The sequence below is a fragment of the Schistocerca cancellata genome, chromosome 2 (assembly GCF_023864275.1).
Source record: "Schistocerca cancellata isolate TAMUIC-IGC-003103 chromosome 2, iqSchCanc2.1, whole genome shotgun sequence".
Lineage (NCBI taxonomy): Eukaryota > Metazoa > Arthropoda > Insecta > Orthoptera > Acrididae > Schistocerca > Schistocerca cancellata.
Genome location: NC_064627.1, coordinates 649,137,608 through 649,161,619, shown reverse-complemented (window position 1 = coordinate 649,161,619; position 24,012 = coordinate 649,137,608). Strand labels below are relative to the sequence as shown.

The following is a 24,012-nucleotide window of genomic DNA, read 5'->3' as shown; positions in this document are numbered from 1 at the left end:
TCATCCTGTTACTGTGTGAAATGCAGAGACCACAATATACATTAGAAGACTTTGTAATAAGCCACTTCATTTCTTGTGTGTATGACAATTAGTGGTGGGTGGGACAGATAATAAGTCTTCTCTCACGAGCTGTAAAATATAACCGTCATAAAGACGACTGATGGTCCTGCTAATGCTTTCAAACGGCCTTCATCAAACGATCAGTGTGCAGTTCCCATTTCCAAGTACTGCTGTTGTTGGATCATCCTCTTTGGTGTGCAAATTCAGCTCGGCTATACAAATTCAGTGAGAAGCAAATGAAAAAAACAAATGAACTCTTTCCAACAGTACAGTGTTGATTGTTGTATTGTAGGTAATTTTAAAACATGGAAATTCATTAAGAAGTACAGTCAAAACAGAAGACAATAATAATTTGTGAATAGTATCATAAATAGAAAAATGGGTGTAAATATTCTGTATCTCATTTTCGCTGTAAAATGCTTTTGCACAAAATTATGAATTGTTTTCCCACTCACTTATAATGTCGTAAAGTAATTATTCTGATTTAGAAATACCAGTTTTGCATGACATTTATTTAAAATCAACGATCAGTTTAAATATTTAAGTGTCCATGACTTTTTGGCCTTGAGGGTAAGGCTAGGTTTATCTAAAAAAATTCTTGCATTTTGTACAGACAGGTTTTGTCCACTCTGATTGTACATTCACTAAATACAATGACCGATCAACGTGCCATGACATTTTTAGAACATTTAGGATGGGGGTTTTGGAGAAAATAATTTCTGAATAACCGAAAAATGTCATACACACGAACGCAAACGCAAGCGCACCTCACACACACGACTGCAGTCTCAACCGACGAGTGAGGTTTCAGTCGCCTGAAACTACAGTCGTGTGTGAGTTGCGTTTGCGTTGAGTGTGTGTGTGGGTATGTGTGTCTAGTGTTGATGAAGACCTTAATGGCTGAAAGCTTCAATTGTGAGAGTCTTTTTGTTGTGCCTATCTGCGACTCGGCATCTCCGCTGAATGGTGAGTGGCAACTTTCCTTCTCATAATATTGTTATGCATTTTCCGTTGTTTGATTATTGACAATATAAGAATTTCACGCATTAATGTCATAGCTGATAGTTAGTAGTCCTCCCAATTTATCATTTCTCAAAACAGTTAACAACCCGTGGTATTCATATTTTTAAAACATAATTTTGAACTTCGCAAAAAGTTACAAATTTTCGTAGTTTATTTTTCCCAAAAAAAATGAAAAAGCTCTGAATTTTGTATGTTTTAATCATGTCTCATAACACTGGAAACAAAGTATTTATTGAAAATAAATCCAGATTATTACTTTCGGTTTCTTTATTGGTTCAAATGGCTCTGAGCACTATGGGACTTAAACAGCTGTGGTCATCAGTCCCCTAGAACTTAGAACTACTTAAACCTAACGAACCTAAGGACACCACACAACACCCAGTTATCACGAGCCAGAGAAAACCCCAGACCCCGCCGGGAATCGAACCCAGGCGTGGGAAGCGAGAACGCTACCGCACGACCACGAGCTGCAGACGGTTTCTTTATTACAGTTTCTCAGTTTTACCTTTCGTTACAACATTTTCACAAATACTCTTATATAGAGAGGTCTGTAGCGTTTTAACAAATCATCAGAAAATCAAAATTTTGGGGGAACTATCACGCGGAATGTCAACATATATTTCATAAAACTTTGAAGTAGTGATGTGACACGCTCACTCTTGATCTCTATGATGTGAGATGAAATTGCCCAAACAATCATTGTTTGATAGCTACCATGATCAAGAATGAGGCATCGTTTTCAGTAGTTTTTTTTTATGATTGCATTGATGACTTGTAGCAAAGGATCTGTGAGCTACTCAGTGTCAATTGTTCTTCCTGTCCAACCATTTAGCGCCTAGTGGTAGTTCCACTGTCGTTCTACCTCATTCCATAGATGCTCACGACAGTAGCACGTGAGCATTCGACCAGCTTCGTTGTTTTCAAGATAATCGTTCACAGGCTTTGCGTAATAATAATCTGCTCTTGTCCGAATCGTTAATCTCAGTGGATTTCCCTATGTGCAGTCTCCGAGTCGTTAATCTCAATGGATTTCCTCATGGTGGTTCCCAATGTTTCGGAGACCATTATCCTTTTGTGCAATCGGATATTAGCTACTGCTCCCCACCCCTCCCCCAACTATCTCACATTAGCACTTAACTAAATTTTAGACCGAAAATGAATTTTCTTTGAACATTTGCATTTTAAAACTGACGAAAGATGAATGATATTAGTTATGCAGATCTTTTACTACACCACGAACTAGTGAGTCAATGAGACAATTGGTGCTGCTTATTTCTAACTACCTCTTTTTGTATAATGATAAAGCCGTTCTCAGTGCAACACGAATGCCACCTACAACTCCTTCTCAGAAAAGAAAGCCTACTGTTGACATTGAGGGTAGATACTTGTTACAAAACGTGTTTCCTCTACACTACTCCTCTCCCTAATGACACTTCCTTCACACACTCCCTGCACCCCCATTTAAAATCAACCAAGCTAAAATGTGTACGTTATACTAAGGCGCTCTGTTTGTAAAGCACTTATTTGATGGACTCTTAACTTCTTCAGTGCTTTGTGTCTGAACACTGACACCAACAATAATAATAACAATAACAAAATAACAATAATACAGTGTAGCCTATAGTAGTCGTTACATATTTACTGTTGTTCTGTGATGGCGATTAGTCAATTAGTTCGTTCATTGTTGCTAAGTTAGTAACGAGGCAATTTACGGTCTGCTGTGGGAACTACATCGAACTCTGAGAAGACAGTTTCATTAGATATTATAGCTTACCTGATATGTGCACGGTGATTTAGGTGCCCTTGACTATGGGTTTTATGCGACCCACAATGCCTTCAAATACCACACTCATGATTTTCATATTCTCTTGCTCAATGCACACAAACTATTAGTCCTGCAGGAAGAAAGAACAAACTTTTTGTAGGAAATTTAATATAACTAAATTTTGTACTGGGATACGTTTCCGCTAGAGGGTGTAGATTTCGAATTATTCCAGAAAAACGTACAAAAGTGACCATCAAACGCGTTTTCCTTGAATAACTCGAAAACCGTGACCTCCAGCGGAAATGTATCCCATTACAAAATTTAACTGCAATAAATTTCCTACAGAATGGCCCTGTTCAGTTTTTTTTCTGTAGGACTAATAATTTGCGTGTGGTGAGCGAGAGAATATGAAAATCCTGTGCGTTGTTTTTGAAAGTGTTGAGTCTTGCATAAAACCAACAAGTAGGGGCAACTGTATCATGCTGTATGTCTCAATTTTACTGTCATACATGCAAGGGTACAAAGTATGCTTCTATTGGGCGAACTATATGAGGAAATATTATTCTTACATTCGTTTCAAAAGCTGTAACTTCCACCATAATGTGTCACACATGCTAATATTTATAAAAATGTACTTTTTGATAAATTATCTAATCAGTTTACAATATTACGAAATAGTGACAATACTAATGAACTTTCAAAAATATTTTAGTTTCGTGACCGAAATACAATTGAACCGTTTTATTTTTACCCTTACGAAACTAAATTTTACCCCTCAGGTGGTAATTACGCGTGGATTTGCAACAGCTGCTCTAAAGCAACAGTTGCGACGTGCCTAGTGTAACCCCGCAAGTACTTCATGAACGAACCATTTTCGATTCACTTTGGAACACTCAAACGGTTTAATGCTGCATAATTCCTGGCTTGCACGAATAAATAGAATTTTCGTTACCTGTTGCGACGTTTCGAACAGATTTCGTTTTTACTTGATTGAAGGTTTTTGAAGGGTTCCTTACACCGATGGGCGCAAGCCTGTTTTTGAGCAATGGTAAAGATGTGTGGAATCCATCATGAACAGATATTTTCACAGACACTTGTTCATGCACAGTCGAATGCACTGCACTCTTCAATATGCCTAAAGACCGCACACACAGAAGATAAATCCCTGGCACTTATACGCCTGCCGTATCGCCTTCAATCGGTCGCTCTCTTTAACCCTGCCAAACACTGACGACATTGCAAGTAATTTCAACAAGCCTTTCGAATACCATTGTGTTGTGAAGCCCTGCTACATAAAATGAATTTTTGTACTTAACAGCAGTGGCAGCTGGTCTACATGTATTGAGTAATATTCGTATAAACGCCAATTAAGATTCATTAAATTTTTTCGTAACGATTTCTTGGGAGGTGTTAATACCTACATTATCTGGTACTTACCTAACATAACTTTTCTGGGCTATCTTTGATCAGTTTATTATACAGGATGTTAGGAGTATAAGTGCAGATATTGTGATCACTGGTACCTTAATATGTAAATGCTTCCGTGTTTTAGTTGTTTTCTGTCTGTGTATAATTGCCTTCCCGCAAACACGTCATGTAGTTTTCTTCCTGATGTTTTCCGCATGGTCGTAACTGCACCACTAAGTGGACTATGCCTGTCGGTATAGACTAACCGTTTTGTACTCACGTGTTCACACTTCAGCACTTGACCTGCTGCCCATGATACAGTGAATGTCGTTAATGTTTCCCCCATGCCAGAATGAATGTTCACTCTGCAGCCCAGTGGACACTGATATAGAACCTCCAGGTAGATTAAAACTTTTGCTGGATCGAGACTCGAACCTGGGTCCTTGCCTTTCAGGGTAGAGCACTTCCCTGCAGAAGGCAAAAGTAGTAGAGCAGAGAGAGCACCACCCCACTCTGCATTGTTGCCAAATTTACTCAAGATGGCGTAACCATGATGATGGCCTTATATACGGCAATGCCACAGTGATGTCATGGTGGGAAGTTCAAATTCTAGCCGGATAATAGGTCAAGTGCGCTACCGGAACTAAACTAGTCCAAACACTCATTCCTTCCCTCCCCCTCCCTCCCCCTCTACTAGCCGCCCTTCCTTCCCCTCCCCTCCCTCCATACGGAAATTGATGGGAAAAGGACTCAGTCTGTGGTGGGCTGCTGAGTAGTTTAAATATTTTTGGTAAGTTCCTATGGGACCAAACTGCTGAGGTCATCGGTCCCTAGGCTTACACACTACTTAATCTGACATAAACTAACTTACGCGAAGGACAACACACACACCCATGCCCGAGAGAGGACTTGAACCTCCAACGGGTGGGGGGGGGGGGGCCACGGCTACCCCGTGCGGCACTAAAGTAGTCTACGCTTACTTACGGTAGTCTATGGTAGCCTACAGTTTTATAACTCTCGTTACACATGATTGTATGCATTGTGATTGTACTGGGGCATCCCTTCGTTCTGGAGTGGTTGCCACACAATTGGGCAGGAACTGTTTCCTTTTGTTCTCTCTGTGCTAATACGATTGAAATGTTGCAGGTAGTACAATACTGTCCCGCAAGCTCCGGCTGCCACAGTTCGGCCCGGGACTTCCGTTCGAAGACTACGCCGCCATGGCTCGGAAGCGCCAGCAGCGCCAGCAGGCGGACGAGGCGAGTTGCGGCGCGGGCGGCGGAAGCGGGGGTGGCGGGGGCGGCGCTTCTAGCAGCGACAGCGAGCCCATCTCCAGGGGCGGCGAGCTGCGCGCCACCGGACCAGACCCTTATGAGAAGCTCAAGTACTTCACCGGTACGTGGCGACCTTTTGTTTAGCCCTCTGGCAGGGGACAAAGAGTTGCTACATGCAGCAATGATGTCAGAACAGGAGAAAATCTTCTGTAGTAGGTGACTATCGCAATGGCGATAATATTCGACACGGTGTATGATGACTACAAGGCATCAGCTGAGTGTAAGCTCACCAGACGATGAATGCGCCGCAGTATTAACTGCTTTGCTATACCGTATTTATCGAGAATCTCTTGCGCAAATTACAGTGCCGTGTGGCGCAGTCACTCATGTCTCATCGTATATACAGGGTGTTTCAACATTACTTTTACAGTCTTTGGGGACAGGTTCAAATTTGGGTGATGTCCAACTGTTGGAAGATCCTAAAGCATATTATAAGCTCAAACACTATGTCGTTCTCAGAAGAAAGAAAGCCTTTCTCAAAAAATCAGCTTGGACCCAAGAAAAACCACTGATAGGAAGGACAGCTTGCTTTATTCATGCACGCCATCTCGCAAACAGTAAATGCAAGTGGACAGGTAGACTCCATCTTTACCACATCGTCGTCTCATAACCAAGAAACTGTCATACGGAATGTCGTAAATATGTGATTGACTAGAGGAATATCATACTAAAGGAACCCAGCACATTATACAGGACGCTGGATATTCCACAAATACGAAGGTAACATTGGGTGTGCCTCAGTTAAGCGAATAACACTACTCATGTTTTAAAAATATGCAGATGATCAGCAGCATTTTAAGATTGTTTGCTGACGGTGCTGCTGTGTACAGGAAAGAACTGTCGTTGAAAATACACTGCACGGCGCCAAACACGCATACGACCATCATTGGCACCAAGGCAGAAGCGACTCTCATCGCTGAAGACGACACGTCTCCATTCGTCCCTCCATTCACACCTGTCGCGACACCACTGGAGGCGGGCTGCACGATGTTGGGGCGTGAGCGGAAGACGGCCTAACGGTGTGCGGGACCGTAGCCCAGCTTCATGGAGACGGTTGCGAATGGTCCTCGCCGATACCCCAGAAGCAACAGTGTCCCTAATTTGCTGGGAAGTGGCGGTGCGGTCCCCTACGGCACTGCGTAGGATCCTACGGTCATGGCGTGCATCCGTGCGTCGCTGCGGTCCGGTCCCAGGTCGACGGGCACGTGCACCTTCCGTCGACCACTGGCGACAACATCGATGTACTGTGGAGACCTCACGCCCCACGTGTTGAGCAATTCGGCGGTACGTCCACCCGGCCTCCCGCATGCCCACTATACGCCCTCGCTCAAAGTCCGTCAACTGCACATACGGTTCACGTCCACGCTGTCGCGGCATGCTACCAGTGTTAAAGACTGCGATGGAGCTCCGTATGCCACGGCAAACTGGCTGACACTGACGGCGGCGGTGCACAAATGCTGCGCAGCTAGCGCCATTCGACGACCAACACCGCGGTTCCTGGTGTGTCCGCTGTGCCGTGCGTGTGATCATTGCTTGTACAGCCCACTCGCAGTGTCCGGAGCAAGTATGGTGGGTCTGACACACCGGTGTGAATGTGTTCTTTTTTCCATTTCCAGGAGTGTAGTAACGAATAGCGGAAATGACTTTAAACACTATTGCTGCTTGGTGTAATGCATGCTAGCTCCCATTAAATATGGATACATGTAAGATTATGCATGTGCTTTTACATCTACATCTATACTCTGCAAGCCAATGTGAAGTGCATGGCAGAAGGTATGTCCCACTGTACCAGGTATTAGGGCTTTTTCCCGTTCCATTCACGTATGAACACTAGGAAAACTAATTGTTTAAACCCCTCTATGTGTTCTGCAATTAATGTTATTTTATTCTCATAATGCCTATGGGAGCGATATGCAGTGGGTTGTAGTATACTTCTAGAGCCGTCGTTTTAAGCTGGCTCTTGAAACTTTGTTAGCAGACTTTCTTGGGATAGTTTCCATCTATCTTCAAGGGTCTGTCAGTTCAGTTCTTTGAACTTCTTAGTGACACTCCCCTGCGTGTCATACAAATCTGTGACCATTCGTGCTCCCCGTCTCTGTATAAGTTCAATATCCCCTGCCAGTTCTACCTGATACTGGTCTCACACACGATTGAGCAATATTATAGGATGAGTATCAGAGTGATTTGTAAACAATCGCCTGCATTCCCCCAGTATTTTACCAATAAACCGAAGTCTGCTACCTGCTTTACCCACGACTGCGCCTATTTGATCGTTCCATTTCGTGTCCCTACTAAGTGTTACATCCAAGTATTTAGTGGTACGAGCTTATAGATTCCAACGGTGACTCACTATATTGTATTCATAGGATACTATGTTTTTTTTCGTTTTGTGAAGTGCACAATTTTACGTTTTTGAACATTTAAAACAAGCTGCCAGTCATTGCATCACTTTGAAATCTTATCAAAGTCTGTCTGAATATTTGTACACCTTCGTTCAGATTGTACTTCACTGCAGATAACTGCATCATCTGCAAAAATTCTGAAGTTGCTATTAGTATTGTCTGCAACACCATTTTTATACAATATGAACAGTAGGGAATCCTACATACTTCACTGGGGTATACCTGTAGTTACTTCTATGTCTCTCAATGACTTTCAGTCCGAGATAATATGTTGTGATGTGTCTTACCTACCAAAAAATGCTTAGTCCAGTCATGCATTTCGTCTGGTAGCCTATATGATCGTTTTTTTACTATAAGCGTAGGTGTGGGACAGAGTCAAATGATTTTTAGAAATCGCGAAATATATTGCATCTACCTGACTAGCTTGATCCCTGGCTTTCAAGATATCAGGTGAGAAAAGTGCAAGTTTGGTGCCACATGATGTATGTTTTCGAAATGGCATGGCTGGTATAGAGGAGGTCGTTCTATTCGAGATACCTCATTATGTTTGAGCTCAAATAAGTTATAAGATTCTAAAACAGATGAATGTCATGGATATTCGACTATAGTTTCGTGGGTCTCTTCTGTTACCCTTCTTGCAGGCTCGACCTGTGCTTTCTTCCAGCTACTGGGCACAGTTTTCTGTTTGAGGGCTCAATGATAGATTACAATTAAGATGGGCTAATTCGTCTTTGAATGGGGAGTAGAATCTGATATGGATTCCATCGGATCCTGGAGCTTTGTCCAGTTTTAACGTTTTCAGCTGTTTCTCGACGCCTCTGATACCAATATCCATTTCATTTATCTCTTCAGGGTAAAAGAAGTAAGTTGCCTCAATACTCCTAGGTTTTCCTTTGTAAAGGAACGTTTGAAAACAAAGTTAAGCTTTTCTTCTTTTGCTTTCCTAATCTCAACTTCGTTTCCAGTCTTGTCCATTAGCGACCAGGCACTAACTTTTGGTGCCACTAACAGTCTTTACCTTAGACGAGAATTTCTTTGGGTTATTGTCCCCATGCTCAGTGATTGTGCATGAGGAAAGAAGCATCATATGTACCTACCTTAGCAGTTACAGTGTAGCTGTTCAACATAAAGTATTTCAAGGAAGCATATCCAAAAACATGGTCCAGTCAAGTTAATGTGACCAACTGACAAAAGCATGAATAACCACCCTTTGCAGCGTGGACGCTCAGGAAAAGAGTTGGTGAGGTTCTGGAAGGTACTGACAGGGATGTGGACCCATGCCGACATTAGCGCCTTGGCCAGCTGCCTATGTTTCTCGATTGAGGATCCATAGCACTAGCACCCTGGTTGAGGCTGTCACACAGATTCTGAATTGTGGTTAAATCCAGGGAGTTTGGTGGATAGGAGAGTAGGGTAAACCCACACTGCACTCCTCGAACCACACATGTACTCTGCGAGCTGTTGTGACACGTTGTTTTGTACTGTTGGTACATGGCGGCAGAAGCAGGGCAAAGTGGGCATGGCCCCATTCTGCATTGTTCCATAATTTATTCAAGATGGCGGATCTAAGATGGCGGCCATAGAAGTGGCATCACTGCACTGACGTCATGCCTCCTCCGTCACTGCTTCAGGTACACTTTCAGGTCTGAGTTATTGGAATAGCTCCTCTCATTCTTATCAATTTGATTGACTGCTTAATTAAATTGATCAATTAATTAACCTTTCCCCCTCTGGTAAATCCCCTCCCCTCCCACCTCCCCTCCCATACTGCCTCCCCACCCATCCCCCAGAAAATGGCGCAAAGTTCAAATTCCATAAGGACAATGCAACATACCACAGCTACGTCCAGTAACCTAAGAAAATGGCGGGAAAAAAGGGCACTTGGACTACCTCCACTAACCTAAGTCATCCAACCACCCCTTCTTCCTAGGAATTGGCTGGAAAAGGACTTGGCCTGTGCTGGACTTAAGTCTTTGTTTTCAGTCCTTATTTAAACAATTAGAGGCAGTACCACAGTTAAGTGTGTTCGCCCTGAGGTCCAGGGTCCAACTGACCTAGTACACAGTACTGCCACCAGAGGGCGCTGATGCCCCTTCCATGATGTAATCCAAGATGGCAGTCTGTTGGTGGAGAGGAAGGATCTCATACCAGGAAATTCAAGGATATCTTGTTTATTTATTAAAAACTCAATTTGTGGTGTCGGATTTCTCTTGCTCATCATTCTCTGCTGTTTGGAAACATGTAAGTCTTGTAAGAATTAATTACATGGGGCAAACATGTTGCATAACCTAATGTTTGGCACTGTATTCTGGGTGTCTTAATTTGTCACACCCATTTCCTAAAACTATTGTACGAACTTTGTACCCAATTAAGTACTTAGTCATGTCCTCTGTCCATTTTCTAGTACACTTCTCGAATTTCACATGCTATTGAACGCCATTTCTGGCGCATTCTTCTTTGTTACCCACCCCCTTAAACTATTTTGCTGCATTTTACATAAAAATTATGTAAATTAATCTAGTGTTCTGCACTTAACTTGCTGTTCTGCTCTATGTCACCCACTCACGCACACCCTCCTCTAAACTATTGTACCACTAACACCATGTTGATATAAAAAATTTATGCAAATTAATGAAATCGATATTCTTCACATGTATAGGATAGTTTCTTTTTAATTTGCAGCATCCTATTGATCGGTGAAATCGATGGAGTATAGTTTAAACAAATGATCACTAATAAAAAACACATCCTGTCACTCGACGCCCGACGCTTATGCCGCCAACTCCACACACATCCCCAGGAGTTGGGATTCTCTGGTGGTCCCCAAAAAGGGCCGACACAGCTGTCAGTTGCCAAACCACACATAGGTGTCATTGCAGATCATACCGCAAGGATGAGGCAGCAGTATCTCTTTCATACATGACAGCCGAGAAATACCTGTCGAAACACGTATTCACCTAGGCACCGTTGCATTATGATGCATACCTACGGTGTGGGTCCATCACCGAGAGAGATGCTGCAGTGCTTCCCAGAATAGCAAAGGGTGCATTCTTCCTGGCAATCTTAATGGGACAGACTGTCTGTCACTGAATTTACACATCAAACTGTTGCTGCTACCGGTGTGGGAGCACTGTCTGCCCATTGTTTTTCTGCAGATGAGACTTTCAGCAGCAAAAAAACTGTGCTGGACCGAGACTCGAACCTGGGACCTTTGCCTTTCAGGGGCAAGTGCTCTACCATCTGAGCTACCCAATCACGACTCACGCCCCATCCTCACAGCTTTACTTCCGCCAGTACCTCGTCTCCTACCTTCCATACTTTCATGTAAAAAAATACATATGTCTAGTGATAATTGAAGCTTTGAATTGTGATATCAACGCACTGAGGAGTATATCTAAGAGTAATTGGTGATAGATTCATTTCGTAAACAGCTGCAAAATATAGCAATGCAAGTGTTCAACTGGACCTGCTATAGTGTACAAACAGGACGTGCAAACAGCTGTAACAGTACATCCCCTCATTGGCATCCCTAAGTGTACCCTCGCGTTTTCCTTGTTGTTCTATAGGTAGTGATGTTGATTACAGTACACCAACACTTGTTGGTGATGTCCTGCCACCCATTATCTCCGCGGGTGTGGTATTCATTATCGCATAGTGCCAGACACCTGTCCTTCATAACACTTGTTTGAGAGAGTCTTGGCAGGATGCAGCACCTTCCGGAAGCGCTGATTCGAAGATTTTGTCAGATGATTTGCTAGGACTGAGGAGAATCGAGTCATATAGCCATTGTGAGTGTAGGTGTACCGTAACTTTTGTGGGTGCTGTACAGATATAAAAGATAACTGCTCTGTTTGTGTAAAATGAGTATATATTGCAGTGTAATGTTACTGTGGCTTATGTTGTGGCATGACCAGAGAAAATGAATTTGTCCTATCGTTAGGGATGTATAGATTCAGTGCATCGATAACTGCGAGGGAATGAGAGAGATTTCTAAATGGAAAATAATGTGCGCTATAGATACTGAGATTTGTTCCAGAACCACAGCCGTCAAGAGGAGACATTACCTGTACATTGGTTGGTGTCAGACTGCAGCAGCAATCGTAATATTTAATTGTAGTTACACTGGTAAATATGTTCCTGGTTCCCAATATTCTTGTGAGTCTTCTATGTACTTGACGATATGTAGACAACTTTTGCGGGCTTTAACTACCAGTGCAATATAGTGATGTATACAAAATAGTTTTTTGCTGAATGAGATTTTCACTCTGCAGCGGATTGTGCGCTGATATGAAACTTCCTGGCACATTAAAACTGTATGCCACACTTCCCACAAATGTATGTCAGAACATAAGCCATGATACCTTCGCGTTCAAGCAGCAGCATGTGCATTGACAATTAAACCTTGCAAAGTGGCCTACAGATCGTCAAATACAGAAAGACTCTTAATCAATTATACTGATCTTCCACTGAGGACAGGAGATTGAATATTAGAGCGTGAAACCGATCTCCAACCCAGCAATATGTCACTGCATACTGTGTTGATGTAGTAAAATACAATTCGTATCCTGCACCATACAAAATTGCCCCTTTTACATCATCCGTACATATAACTCAAAGACAGACACCTCCGTATGTACTCCTTGCAGCACTAGATACTTTCCCACAGCCACAGTTCGACGACGTCTGCAGCAGCATGGACTATCAGCTCGGAGACGCTGCATCACAGACAGGAGCACCTGCGATGGTGTACTCAATGACGAACCTGGGTGCACGAATGGCAAAACGTCATTTTTTCGGATGAATCCAGGTTTTGTTTACAGCATCATGATGGTCGCATCCGTGTTTGGCGACATCGCGGTGAACACACATTGGAAGCATATGTTCGTCATTGCCATACTGGCGTATCACCTGGCGTGATGGTATGAGGTGCCATTGGTTAAACGTCTCAGTCACCTCTTGTTCGCATTGATGGCTACTCTTGATGAACTGTGGTATCGTGTTAAAGCTGCATGGGCAGCTGTACCTATACATGCCATCCAAGCTCTGTTTGACTCAATGCCCAGGCGTATCAAGGCCGTTATTATGGCCAGAGGTTATTCTGGGTACTGATATCTCAGGATCTATGCACCCAAACAGTGTGAAAATGTAATCATATGTCGGTTCTAGTGTAATATATTTCTCCAATGAATACCCACTTATCATTTGCATTTCTTCTTGGTGTAACAATTTTAATGGCCAGTAGTGTAGTTACATCAATAACACTAAAATTACTTCCTTTAACAGTACCAAGCAGTTCTAGGCGCTTCAGTCTGGAACCGCACGACCGCTACGGTCGCAGGTTCGAATCCTGCCTTGGGCATGGATGTGTGTGATGTCCTTAGGTTAGTTAGGTTTAAGTAGTTCTAAGTTCTAGGGGACTGATGACCCCAGATGTTAAGTCCCATAGTGCTCAGAGCCATTTGAACCATTTTTTAACAGTGGAGGTCGCTATGCCACCCCCAGTGTTGTTTCTCCTACTAAAGGCAGAACAAAATTTCATGGAGAGTGGTTGACTAATGCTAATCAGGTCTTCAGTGTTCCTGTGTTCTGTTATGGCTAAAATATCAGTTTTATCAAGACAGTATTAACATCTAGATCATTGTGCTTGTTTTTAAGACTACCGAAATTCTGATGTATGACATTAAGTCTGAGTTTCTCCTACTGGACTATCCGGAATGATTTAGGATGACCAAACTGTCCAGCAGGATTTACGAGTTTCCCAGGCTTGTCTGCAGTGGCTGTTTGTGTGGCTGTTTCTGATATGGTGGGTTTGTGAATTCCATGGCAATGCACTTTTTTACACCGCATTTTGGAGAATTTCACCTAATTTCCTCGATAGTTAATTTGCTGACAGTCTTTTTGCCTCTTTTACTCATGCGCATTCCATAAGTTGTGTGCATGTCTCTTTATAGATTGCTGACATTAACCAGGGACACATTGTCAGATTTATTACATATTGTTTTAAGCCTATCATTTGTCTTGTGTACTTCCAAGTTCACTATAAATTGTTCCATTAGATCGTGTCTCTGTGGAATATTAACGACAATTACTTTAGTGTTAATCAACTTATCAAGTGCCACTTTCATGTGCCTGATAGCGTCATTTACTTGATTTTTTGCTACATCATTTGTACCTCCCATGATTACGACACAATCATTTGGTGAAAAAAACTCACTTTTTTGCACACACGGTTTCACCACAGCAGAAAGAGGTGCTCCAGGTTGAATGTGGGCTACTGCTGTGAAGTCGTCCTGGATACTCGCGACGTTTTGCGCTATTCCACGACCGTGATTGTCTCTATATGTTAGAAGCCGTCCATTCTTGTGGTTCTGATTCACCTCGCTTCTGTTGTCATCTTGGGCCAGTTTCTTCCACACACTTTCACGGATTTCACTGTTGATATTTTGATCAGTTTGTTTATGATAACACGAGGTTAGGGCTTGTTTTTTGAACTTATTACGGTACCGGCAGGTTTTTTGCAGTTTGGAATGTTGCTCTTTGTCTGCACAGATTTAAATGCCATATCTTTCACTATTTCGTCAAGAATTTGATACCTGTTTATAGTAATAACGGCTGGAAGCTTTCTGTTGTTGTTAATTTAGGCCTCCAGTTACTGAACAGGCACTATTGATCCATGTCGTTCAGCTCTTTATTAAGCAGAGAAACCTCAGCTTATAGACAATGAATTTCGCTTATCAACTAATACTGAAAATTCGCACTTACGGTCACAATTATTCGCTTTTATTATCTTACCTGTGTTTTTGAGGCAGCATTGAATACAGTTCCAGTCTGTCATGAATTCGTTGCTTTCTTGCGCTGATGATCAATCTAGCACATTGAAAATAGAAACATTGTTTACATTCCACACATCTGACGCCGGTTTTCAATAATTTTTTCGCATTTTCTACACTTTTCATCGTCTAAATTATGGTTTTTACTTGTAGTTTGGAGGAGCACTACAATGCACTAGCAAAATCGTCCCGCTTCTTTCAGTTCCCTTAACTGCTCGCACTGCTTTTCCCACCATGTCATGTTGCATGAGAAGGCTTCGTTAGGTGCTGGCTTTACACATTGTATACGGGTGGCGGAGCTACGACAACATGTTCCCATTTCCACCAAGTCGTCAAAACACAATCCTGTTGCATTAACTCAGCTAACCCTTTTTCTCCACGGGTTACAGAAGTTGGAAGATATAGCGCTCTCCTACTTCTGCTCAGTTCTGACTTAAATTAGGATAATCATAGAGGCGAAGCTGCAGGGAGGATGGGGCAGAGACTGAGGAACAGTTACAAGATGCAGAGGCACTGTCTAAAATCACGTTGGAGTTTCGCTGTATGGGGTCCTTAGCAGACAGGTTCGAAAAAAGGTGACTCACTAGTGACTGTAATCATTAAAAGACATCTCCATAGGATCCAGTGCAAGGATGTGGTTGAATGGAAAGACATGTTTCCTAATCACAGACAGCATTTCTACCGCAAAGCATAATACTATAGATCTGAAAACCCACTGTATTGGCCATAGGAGTTTGTAGATTTCTTACAACTTCAATCTAACACTGCATTTTTTAAAGCGATTCATTGCATAGTGCACCATCTACTGAACGAGATCATTCTCAATCAGTCATTGTCCACCCTGTGCTATAACCCAGTGGGTGTATCGCAGAACCTCTGACGTGGCATTCGGATAGAATGTGTTACAAATACTCGAGAAATATCTAGTGTCAGCATGATGAAGTTGTGAATATTGGCTTCACGTTCCGATGTGCATCCACACTTTCAGTCTTCTAATACCATATCTCGATTTATAAAGCTGGAATAGTTTTTAACATGGATATCGTTAGCGATACTTGCGTGCACCGGTAGGACCAAAACCGCTTATTACGCAGGGTGACAATAACATGGTCATTGCGATCGTGTTTTTCAATAGCTTGTCGCTCATAAGACGATTACATCTCTCTTCCTGTATCACAGTGGTACCACTGGCTAGAAAATCAAACAAGACATGGCTGTCCATCGCGCATTTTCACTCGTAATTCTTTGATATCGCCAGCATTCAGTTATTAGCGAAGTGTTATACTTAGTAGGGGATGTGCAATAGATTCGCTGTGATTGGCACGCTTATAAAGTACATGTTGGGTTGTAAAGGGGTGTGAAGTTACTGTGGTCATTGATCCAACGTGTGCAAAGAAAGTGCCTACGTCCTGTTATAAGGAAGGTACAGATTTGTAGTGGAGATTGCGATTTTGATGCATCAGCACACGCAAGGGGAATGAAAGACTTTTTTATGTGGAAAATTATGTCCATGGAAATTTGAGAAAATTCGGTATGGGACAATTATTCACTCCCATGTAAATTGATCAGTTGACTGCTTATACTACCATTCTACACATTTTCCGTCTTTATTTGGTTGAGAGATGTGTGCATCTAGATGGTGAGAAACAGGCGGGAGAGACATTTGCCAGTTCTCTAGACATGAGAAACACATACTATTATAAGAATTAAAACTTTAGTTGACTTTGTAAAGTAGAAGGATGATTTGGAATCAGTTATATCACTGACATCAGTATTCCTTAAAAAATACGAGCAGAACTACCAGTATCCTCTATTTTCGAGCTTTCATTTAACGATCTTATGCAGACGAGATAAGTTTCTAGTTACTTAATGATTTGCAGCATGTACCACCTCGCAGCACCTCGCTAAAGTTTCGGGTTTCTAGTGATTAATTTGCGCTCTTTGTCTTCGGAATTATACTGTGCAAGTGATTGGTAGCATACTGCTGTGTGTCTAATATCGAGAACTACCGCGTAAATGGTATGATATTCGGGCAAACCATGCAAAAATACGTATGTTCTTCTAATCCCGGAGTCTGTAGATGTCTGTAGAAAGCAGGGCAACAAGCAAGCAGGTCGGAACCAGAAACAGTAACGTCTTTGTGTCAGGCGAGCCAGCCCAGCATTTGAACACCAGTTCAGAGACTGACAGCTGGAGGGCACCCTGATTGCGTATCAGGCCAGTGTGTGCAGTGATCAGTTGACATGTGACCATTGGCCACGGTGGATGACCAACCGACCTTATGGAAATATCTAGTGCTGCGACTATATATGGTGCATGTGCTTATGTTTTTTGGGATCTGTCTGTCTTCGTGGTATATGCACGAGTATCTAGTGGTCGATAGCTATATGCAGGATGCAGAAGTGATGATTTTGTATGTTGGAGGATATGAACTGTGTTTTAGTATAATGATATTGTATGGTGGAACAATCGTTTGTGGTCATGATCTGTAGAACTCTTCTGCAGGGTTTAACTGTCAGTGCAGTGTAACTGCTGTATGTTGTTTTCGATCAGTACAGGATGGTTTGGCACTTAAAGCCTTGTAATTTGTCCATCTGCAGAAATTCGTGGACAGTGCTCCCATCTGGTAGCAGCAGCAGCTTGGCAGATAAATTCATTTAGAACTAATCAGAATGCTCTATTCATAGGTAGTTCCGTGACATCAGAGAGTCACAAGACATCATTTGTGTGGGGCATTGGAGCCTCTACAGACTGGTTCACCTAAGACAATGGCAAGATATCTATGGAAAGTTCAGTAACTTCTGAGAGCCATGTGATGTGTTGTTTGTTCGAGTTTTCAGAGACAAGTCCAAGCAGACCATCCTCCTTTGGTTCAGACGGATGATATGCTGTCCCTCACTCGCCATTGTGGCTTTAGAGCATCTGCAGACCAGCAGTTGTAGAACATCGAAAATTCACCGAAACTTCCAGCTGTTTTTCTCGTCTGTAGGACAGTGCTTCGAATTCTCTTTGTGTTTTTTTCACAATCCGTTGTGGGATTCTAAATATGTCATAAACTTGTAATTGCTCTGATTTCCCCATCTGTGCTTAGGCCTCAGCATGTGCTTCGAGAAGTGAGGAAAATTAAGTTCCTGATTGCAGCAGCAAATATAAACTAAGCTCACTCAGCGTTTCACAAAAGTGATGAACACCACAGGAGCTGTATGACTCTGAGAGTTCTTCTCTCTCTGGCATTGCCTTCAGACAGGCAGCTAAAAGTCGGAAAAGGATGAGCGTCCCTTTTAGAAACAGTGAGATATTTATTTCAGCTTCCAAATATCGTCATTCTGGTGTGTAAAATCGGATATTGCAGCTGATATCAGTTTCGGGATCTATTTCCCAAAAAATCGTGTGAAATGTCTTAGGGAACACAAGTGTGCCACAGTCTTTTTTAGACTCAGTGTTCAAGTGTGGTGGTACATATCGCGAAACTAAAGCAAACTACTGTGCAGTGATCTTTTTGAAAGTGTATTTAGAGACATATTCAGTTGGATTTAATAACCCCTGAAGCAGCTGATACTCAAAGACAAGGGAAGGATTTGGTATTTTCTACAAAAGCATGCGAAGTGTCTAAGGGAGGTTTCACAAGTGTGCTGTGTTCTTTTTTGGAGTCGGTATTCAAGTGTGGTGGTGGCATTCCTCAGAATAAAACGTGTATTTACATAACAATATTCTTGCGCATCATCTGCAAAGCCTTCTCTCTCTCTTACTTTCTTTGTGCAGTGGTACGTTTAGTTCCCGTGATATATTCAAGATATGTATGTGACAATACTCTACACATTGAGTAAACACCAGATTTAATAACTCCTGAAGCAGTTCATGTTCAATGACAAAGGGCATCTGTGCGTCACAAAGAAGCTATGGGTATTCCCAGAGCGACAGAAAGTGCCAAGTGCACAGCCGCGCTCTGGCTACCATGTGCAGGTCCTGTGTGCTCGGCACATCATCTCTTCCACTGGGTGAGGAGACTCTGGGGCAGGCAGTGTGAGCAAGAGTGAGAAAATTTCTTGCCTTTTATGCTTCGGAAGACTGACTGGACTTTTAACGAATAATCTACAGTTACAGTACATGTGGTTATCAGAATGAGTATCGAAGTGTAATTTAAACCCATCCTAATTATTTGATAAAGTGTATTCATGTCCTTCATACCTTTACCAAATATCATTGCCTTCCAAGCATCATGCAGGTCGTTATGGACACAGACCTCAGTTGCAAGATTACAACTAATAAACCAGTTAAACTCCTCCTCCTCCTCCTCCTCCTCCTCCTCCTCCTCCTCCTCCTGCACAGACACCTCATCCATTGAATGCATAGTACACAGTAAACAATTACGTCTGTCCTCTTGGGAATCATAGCACAGACTGAGCAAGTTTCCAGCCATCTTTTCCCTGGGCCTCTGTATAGGAGGGGAGGGTAAGGGCCAACAGCACTCTCTGGTGGTGGTGTTGTGAACTAGGTCAGTGGAACTCCGGACCTTAAGCTGAACACAATAGATGGAACTACTGTCTATGACAACTCAAATTGTTTAAATAAATAATGGACCAAACGCATATAAAATAAAGACTTATATCCATTCTAGTCAGCAACCCAGAATAGACTGTGTCTTTTTCCTACCAATTTCCAGATGGGGGAGTAAAGAGGAGAAGAGTGGGGTTAGGTTAGTGGAGATAGGTGAACTGACCTATTTTCCCACCAACATTTGAATTTGTGGACATGATGTCAGTGCGACATTGCCACATCTATAGCCGCCATCTTGGATCTGTCATCTTGAATAAATTATGCAACAATGCCAGCTTTACCTACTACTCATGTCATCATGCTGAAGAAAAAAACAAAGGGCTGGTAGAAGTGGCCGTAGTTCCCACTTGTGTTGATCCAGTGCACCTTCCAGAATGATGAGCTCATTGAGGGAATGTCACAGAAACATTCCCCAGACTGTAATGCTCCCTCGTCTGGTGTGGACTTTCCGACAAAACTGTTGCAGAGTGATACACATCAACTGCTATGTATCCGATGGAGCATTAAACATGATTCATCTGAAAAGGCCACCTTTCACCACTCAGTGGATGTCCAGCGGACGTCCAGTGGATGTTGCCGATGAACAGCAGTCAGCATGGGTGCATGAACAAGGCACCTGCTGCAGAGGGCCATATGCATCAATGTCCACTAAACAGCTGTTGAGTATCATCTAGGCGAACAGTTGCTTAACAGTTGCATGTCTATTCACCCTTACACACCTGCAGCAATTGTTCACGCCAGTTGTCTATGGCTTGTAGTGCACCACAATTGCCTTGGTGCCAGTTTTGGATAGCACACTTTTGCCATGCATGGTATACTTTAACCATGGTGGCATGAGAACTGTTTAAAAACTTAACCATTTCAGAAATGCTTCCACCCTTGGCCTGAAAGTCCATGATCATGCACTTTTGGACATCAAATAAATCCTTCCTTTTCCACTTTACAACAATGACTGCACTGTTTTTTGCATCTCTCCAACATGCTTTATATATCCTCTACTGCTAGTGCAGCCATCTGCTGTCTGTGAATGGTTTTCACAAGTTGACGTCAAACATAGGTGGTGATCACATTAGTGTGGATGGACTGTGTACTTGAAAGTATGTAACTACACAAACTGAACAGTGGTTCACTCATTGCTACGGTATAATGTTCATTGAAGTTTTAACACTAGGAAGGATAACAAATTACGAAATTTCTGGGTGTTTTGTAGTATACAGAGTGTAAAATTTAGGACACAGAGCTGCTATCTCTGACAGCAACAATGGCTGTAGTCCTGCTGGGAATGAATAAGATCTGAGTTTGAATGACAGATACAGGTACTTCATTCTATTCTACTTCATCTTTATGCCAAAGTTCATCAATCTTAGTGGCTGGCAAAGATAGTTTGTTAGTCTGTCAGCAGCCCATGACCAGATGTTTTGAATGGATGAGAGATCTGTTGAATGTGCAGGCCAGGATAACAAACATCTTCTGTATCAAGGTAAGTGGCAGCAGCATGGGCAGCATGCAGTTTTGCATTATCTTGTTGGAAGATAACATCATAGAGACATCAAAGATAAGGTGCAGAAGGTACAGCCTTAATGAGTCATGAATGCAATGGGTGCTGATGTGATCATGGTGTTTACCCAATGGCACCTCCTACCATCATGCAAGGTACTGGGCCTATATGGGGATGATGAATGGCATCCGGTAAAGGTCGTCCACTTTGGAGAGTCTATATGGGGTTAATACTAAGGTGATGGTGTATGCAGAACTGGGATCTGTCTGGAAAGGTGACATGGTACCAATCCTGTGTCATGTGTTGTCATTGGGCACGCTGCTTTTGACACATCTCTTTCTGCTGAAGTATCATGGGAAACTGTGACAATGGCTGTAGTGCTGACAGTCTGTATGGATAACTGGCTTGCTGTAAACAAGATCATTTTGTGACTCTAGATATGTGCTGGAGTTGTACAGTCCTGCAGGGCCAAGCAAACAGTATGTCCTCTCAGATACTAGTCTCATGGGGTCATTGAGATCCTGCCTGGCATTGAGTATGGCCCTCCGAAAACCATTGATTCCATACTTGCATGGCAGTTGTGGGATCCTGAGCAGCAACATTATAGAGCAATGAAGCAGTCTTGATAGCTCCATATCCTGCCACTGTTGAATTCTGAATTGCTAGTAGGTGTTTGCCCCTGAGATCTTCCACAAAAAACTAGCATTCAAGTGCAATTTATGAATGAGAAACCTGCTGTGTAATGTTTTCTTAGATACTGAATGTCAATGGCATCACTTCTACCTGTTTTGTGTTTTGAGCTGAAATGCAAATTTTTGCATGTCAAGCAAAGCTTGCAGTACACTTCATGTAAATTTTATGTTTATTGTGTGCTGCCTTTATAATGTTGCAATTTAAATTGTCAGATCATTGCCATTATCAGCTATTTGACAGCCATTGCTGGATGGAGACTTTATACTTCTCCATGCATTGTAGACTTCAGTGACATTCATGCTGCCCTTGCATATTTTCTAATGCCATGTACCCACCTTCCACTAGCTCATCATGTGGACCTTTTCTTATCTGTTGACATGTTTTGTACATCTGTCAGTTGTTTTGTTAACTATATTTCCCTCCATTTGATTTTCGATACAGTAACAATTACATCTCACTCCCTAGTCCATTCCCTACCTCTCCTACTAATTATCGTCACCATCTCTCAGTTGTTGTTAAGCTACTCCACTTTTTTTATAGTTTCTGCAGTAAGTCTAAACTGATAATATATGCTGATAGTGAACTTTCCATTTCAGACACATTGGAAGCTTAGTTTTGGAAAACTGCTTAATTTTCCAAAATCACTCCATGCCATTTTTTCTCTTCTCATTATTTCCTCCACTTTCAAAGGAAGGAAGATGAGAGTTTAACATCCCATTGACAGCATGGTCATTAGATACAAAACAGAAGCTCAGATTACAAAATAATGGGGAAGGCAGTCAGTCATGGTCTTATCAAAGGAAGCATCTCAGCATTTATCTGTAGTGATTTAGTAACATTACAGAAAACCTAAATACAGATGGCTTGATGGGGACTTGAACCATCATCTTCCTGGAAGCAAATCCTGTGTGCTAGCCAGTGCACCACTTCACTCAGTCTCTTGGCTGTCAGTCCATCTGTTGGCACTTTCCATTAATAAACTCTATTAGCAACTATTTTCCTAACACAGAAAATCAGCAAGTAAATGCTTGGCTCGAGAGACTGATTTCTTGTATTTAGCAAAGACATTTTGCTGAAAACAGACGCTGATGAAACTAAATTGGGAAAATTTTGTCTGAAGGTTGGTGGTGATTATTTGTTCTCACCAGGAAAAGCTTTCAGAACACACATGCAATTGTTATTGTTAGATTTCATGTGTGAAAGTAATTTTGCTTTATGATAGTAATGAAAATAAATGCAGTGAATCAGTTGTATTTGGACCATGATTTGTAATGTGCACTGGCTGATGCCAGATGGAATATGATAAAGACAGAAAGAAGCAGTATCAACTGCCTCATTGAATCATTATTTCTTCATTGAACAAAAAAACTTATGATAATTTTATTTATTTGAATATTAATTAAATATTAACCAAATATTATTGTTGATATCTGGTCTACCTCAGAGTTAAATATTTCAGACATGTCGGTGACCAAGATGATATCAGTTCTTGGATCCTTCCATATCTATTGCTGTGTGTGTGTGTGTGTGTGAGAGCACAGGCTTCCTGTTGTATTGCTAGTATTAATAAAAAAATTTTCCTTGTATGTGACTGCATTGTTATATTGTAGTATAGACAAATATTGGTCTGTTGTACATCTTGGTTGGGACAATTTCTGATGAAATGACAACTGTCTTCACACAGCAATATCTAAAGCCAAAGTTTATGATTTTATTATCTTTCTAGAGCTGGATTTAAGAATAGGCTAAGAAGGGTTAAGGCACTGAGAGGGAAGGTGCACTGAGAAACCTTGATTGGCTCTTGTATTTTTGGTAGACTTGGTCACACACAAAAAAAGAACTGCATATATTTTGAAAATATGGAAAGTAAGCCTGCAGCACTGTCACCAGCATATCAATTGCTTCATTGTTAAGTTGGACAGTTGGTTGCACCACTGGTACCTATTGCTGTGGTTGTATTTCACATTAATTTGTATCCAAGTTGATATTGTTTCACTGGTCATTGTTGTGAATGTTAGCCATCATTCTTTTTCAAAAGGATAGTCTGTCCAACATGAGGGGCAGTATGAAGAAGCTAAGTGATGCACAAAATAGGAAACAAGCCACTGAATGAAAAAAATGAAGATGCTGTTCATACATTTACTTCTGTGAATAAACCACATCAGTCAGATTTCATTTGTGAGTATTCTTAGGTAAAAGTGACTATTGCATTTCACGTCTATGTAAGCATATCCTGATCCAAATGTGACACCATGGAAATCACGCCTGTTCCTCTCTTTTCTGATACAGTTTCTTTAACTCACATATACTCAGAACTATTTTTAATGTCATTAATGACCAGAGACAACAGCTGTAATAATAATTTGTAGTTGTCGGTTTGAAAGAAGGTTTTTTTAGGTGAGTCAGCAATGACCGCATGGGCACATGCGGTCATAAACTGCGG

General features: G+C 41.9%; 1 protein-coding gene across 1 annotated transcript in view; it reads left to right on the top strand.

Moving 5' to 3' along the window:
* LOC126162327 (uncharacterized protein KIAA0513) overlaps positions 1-24,012 on the top strand; it is a 265,762-nt gene that overhangs the window by 144,644 nt on the left and 97,106 nt on the right. The window contains exon 3 of the mRNA XM_049918757.1: positions 5,402-5,650. Coding sequence (XP_049774714.1) covers positions 5,402-5,650 — 249 coding nt within the window. The remainder of the gene's footprint in view (positions 1-5,401; positions 5,651-24,012) is intronic.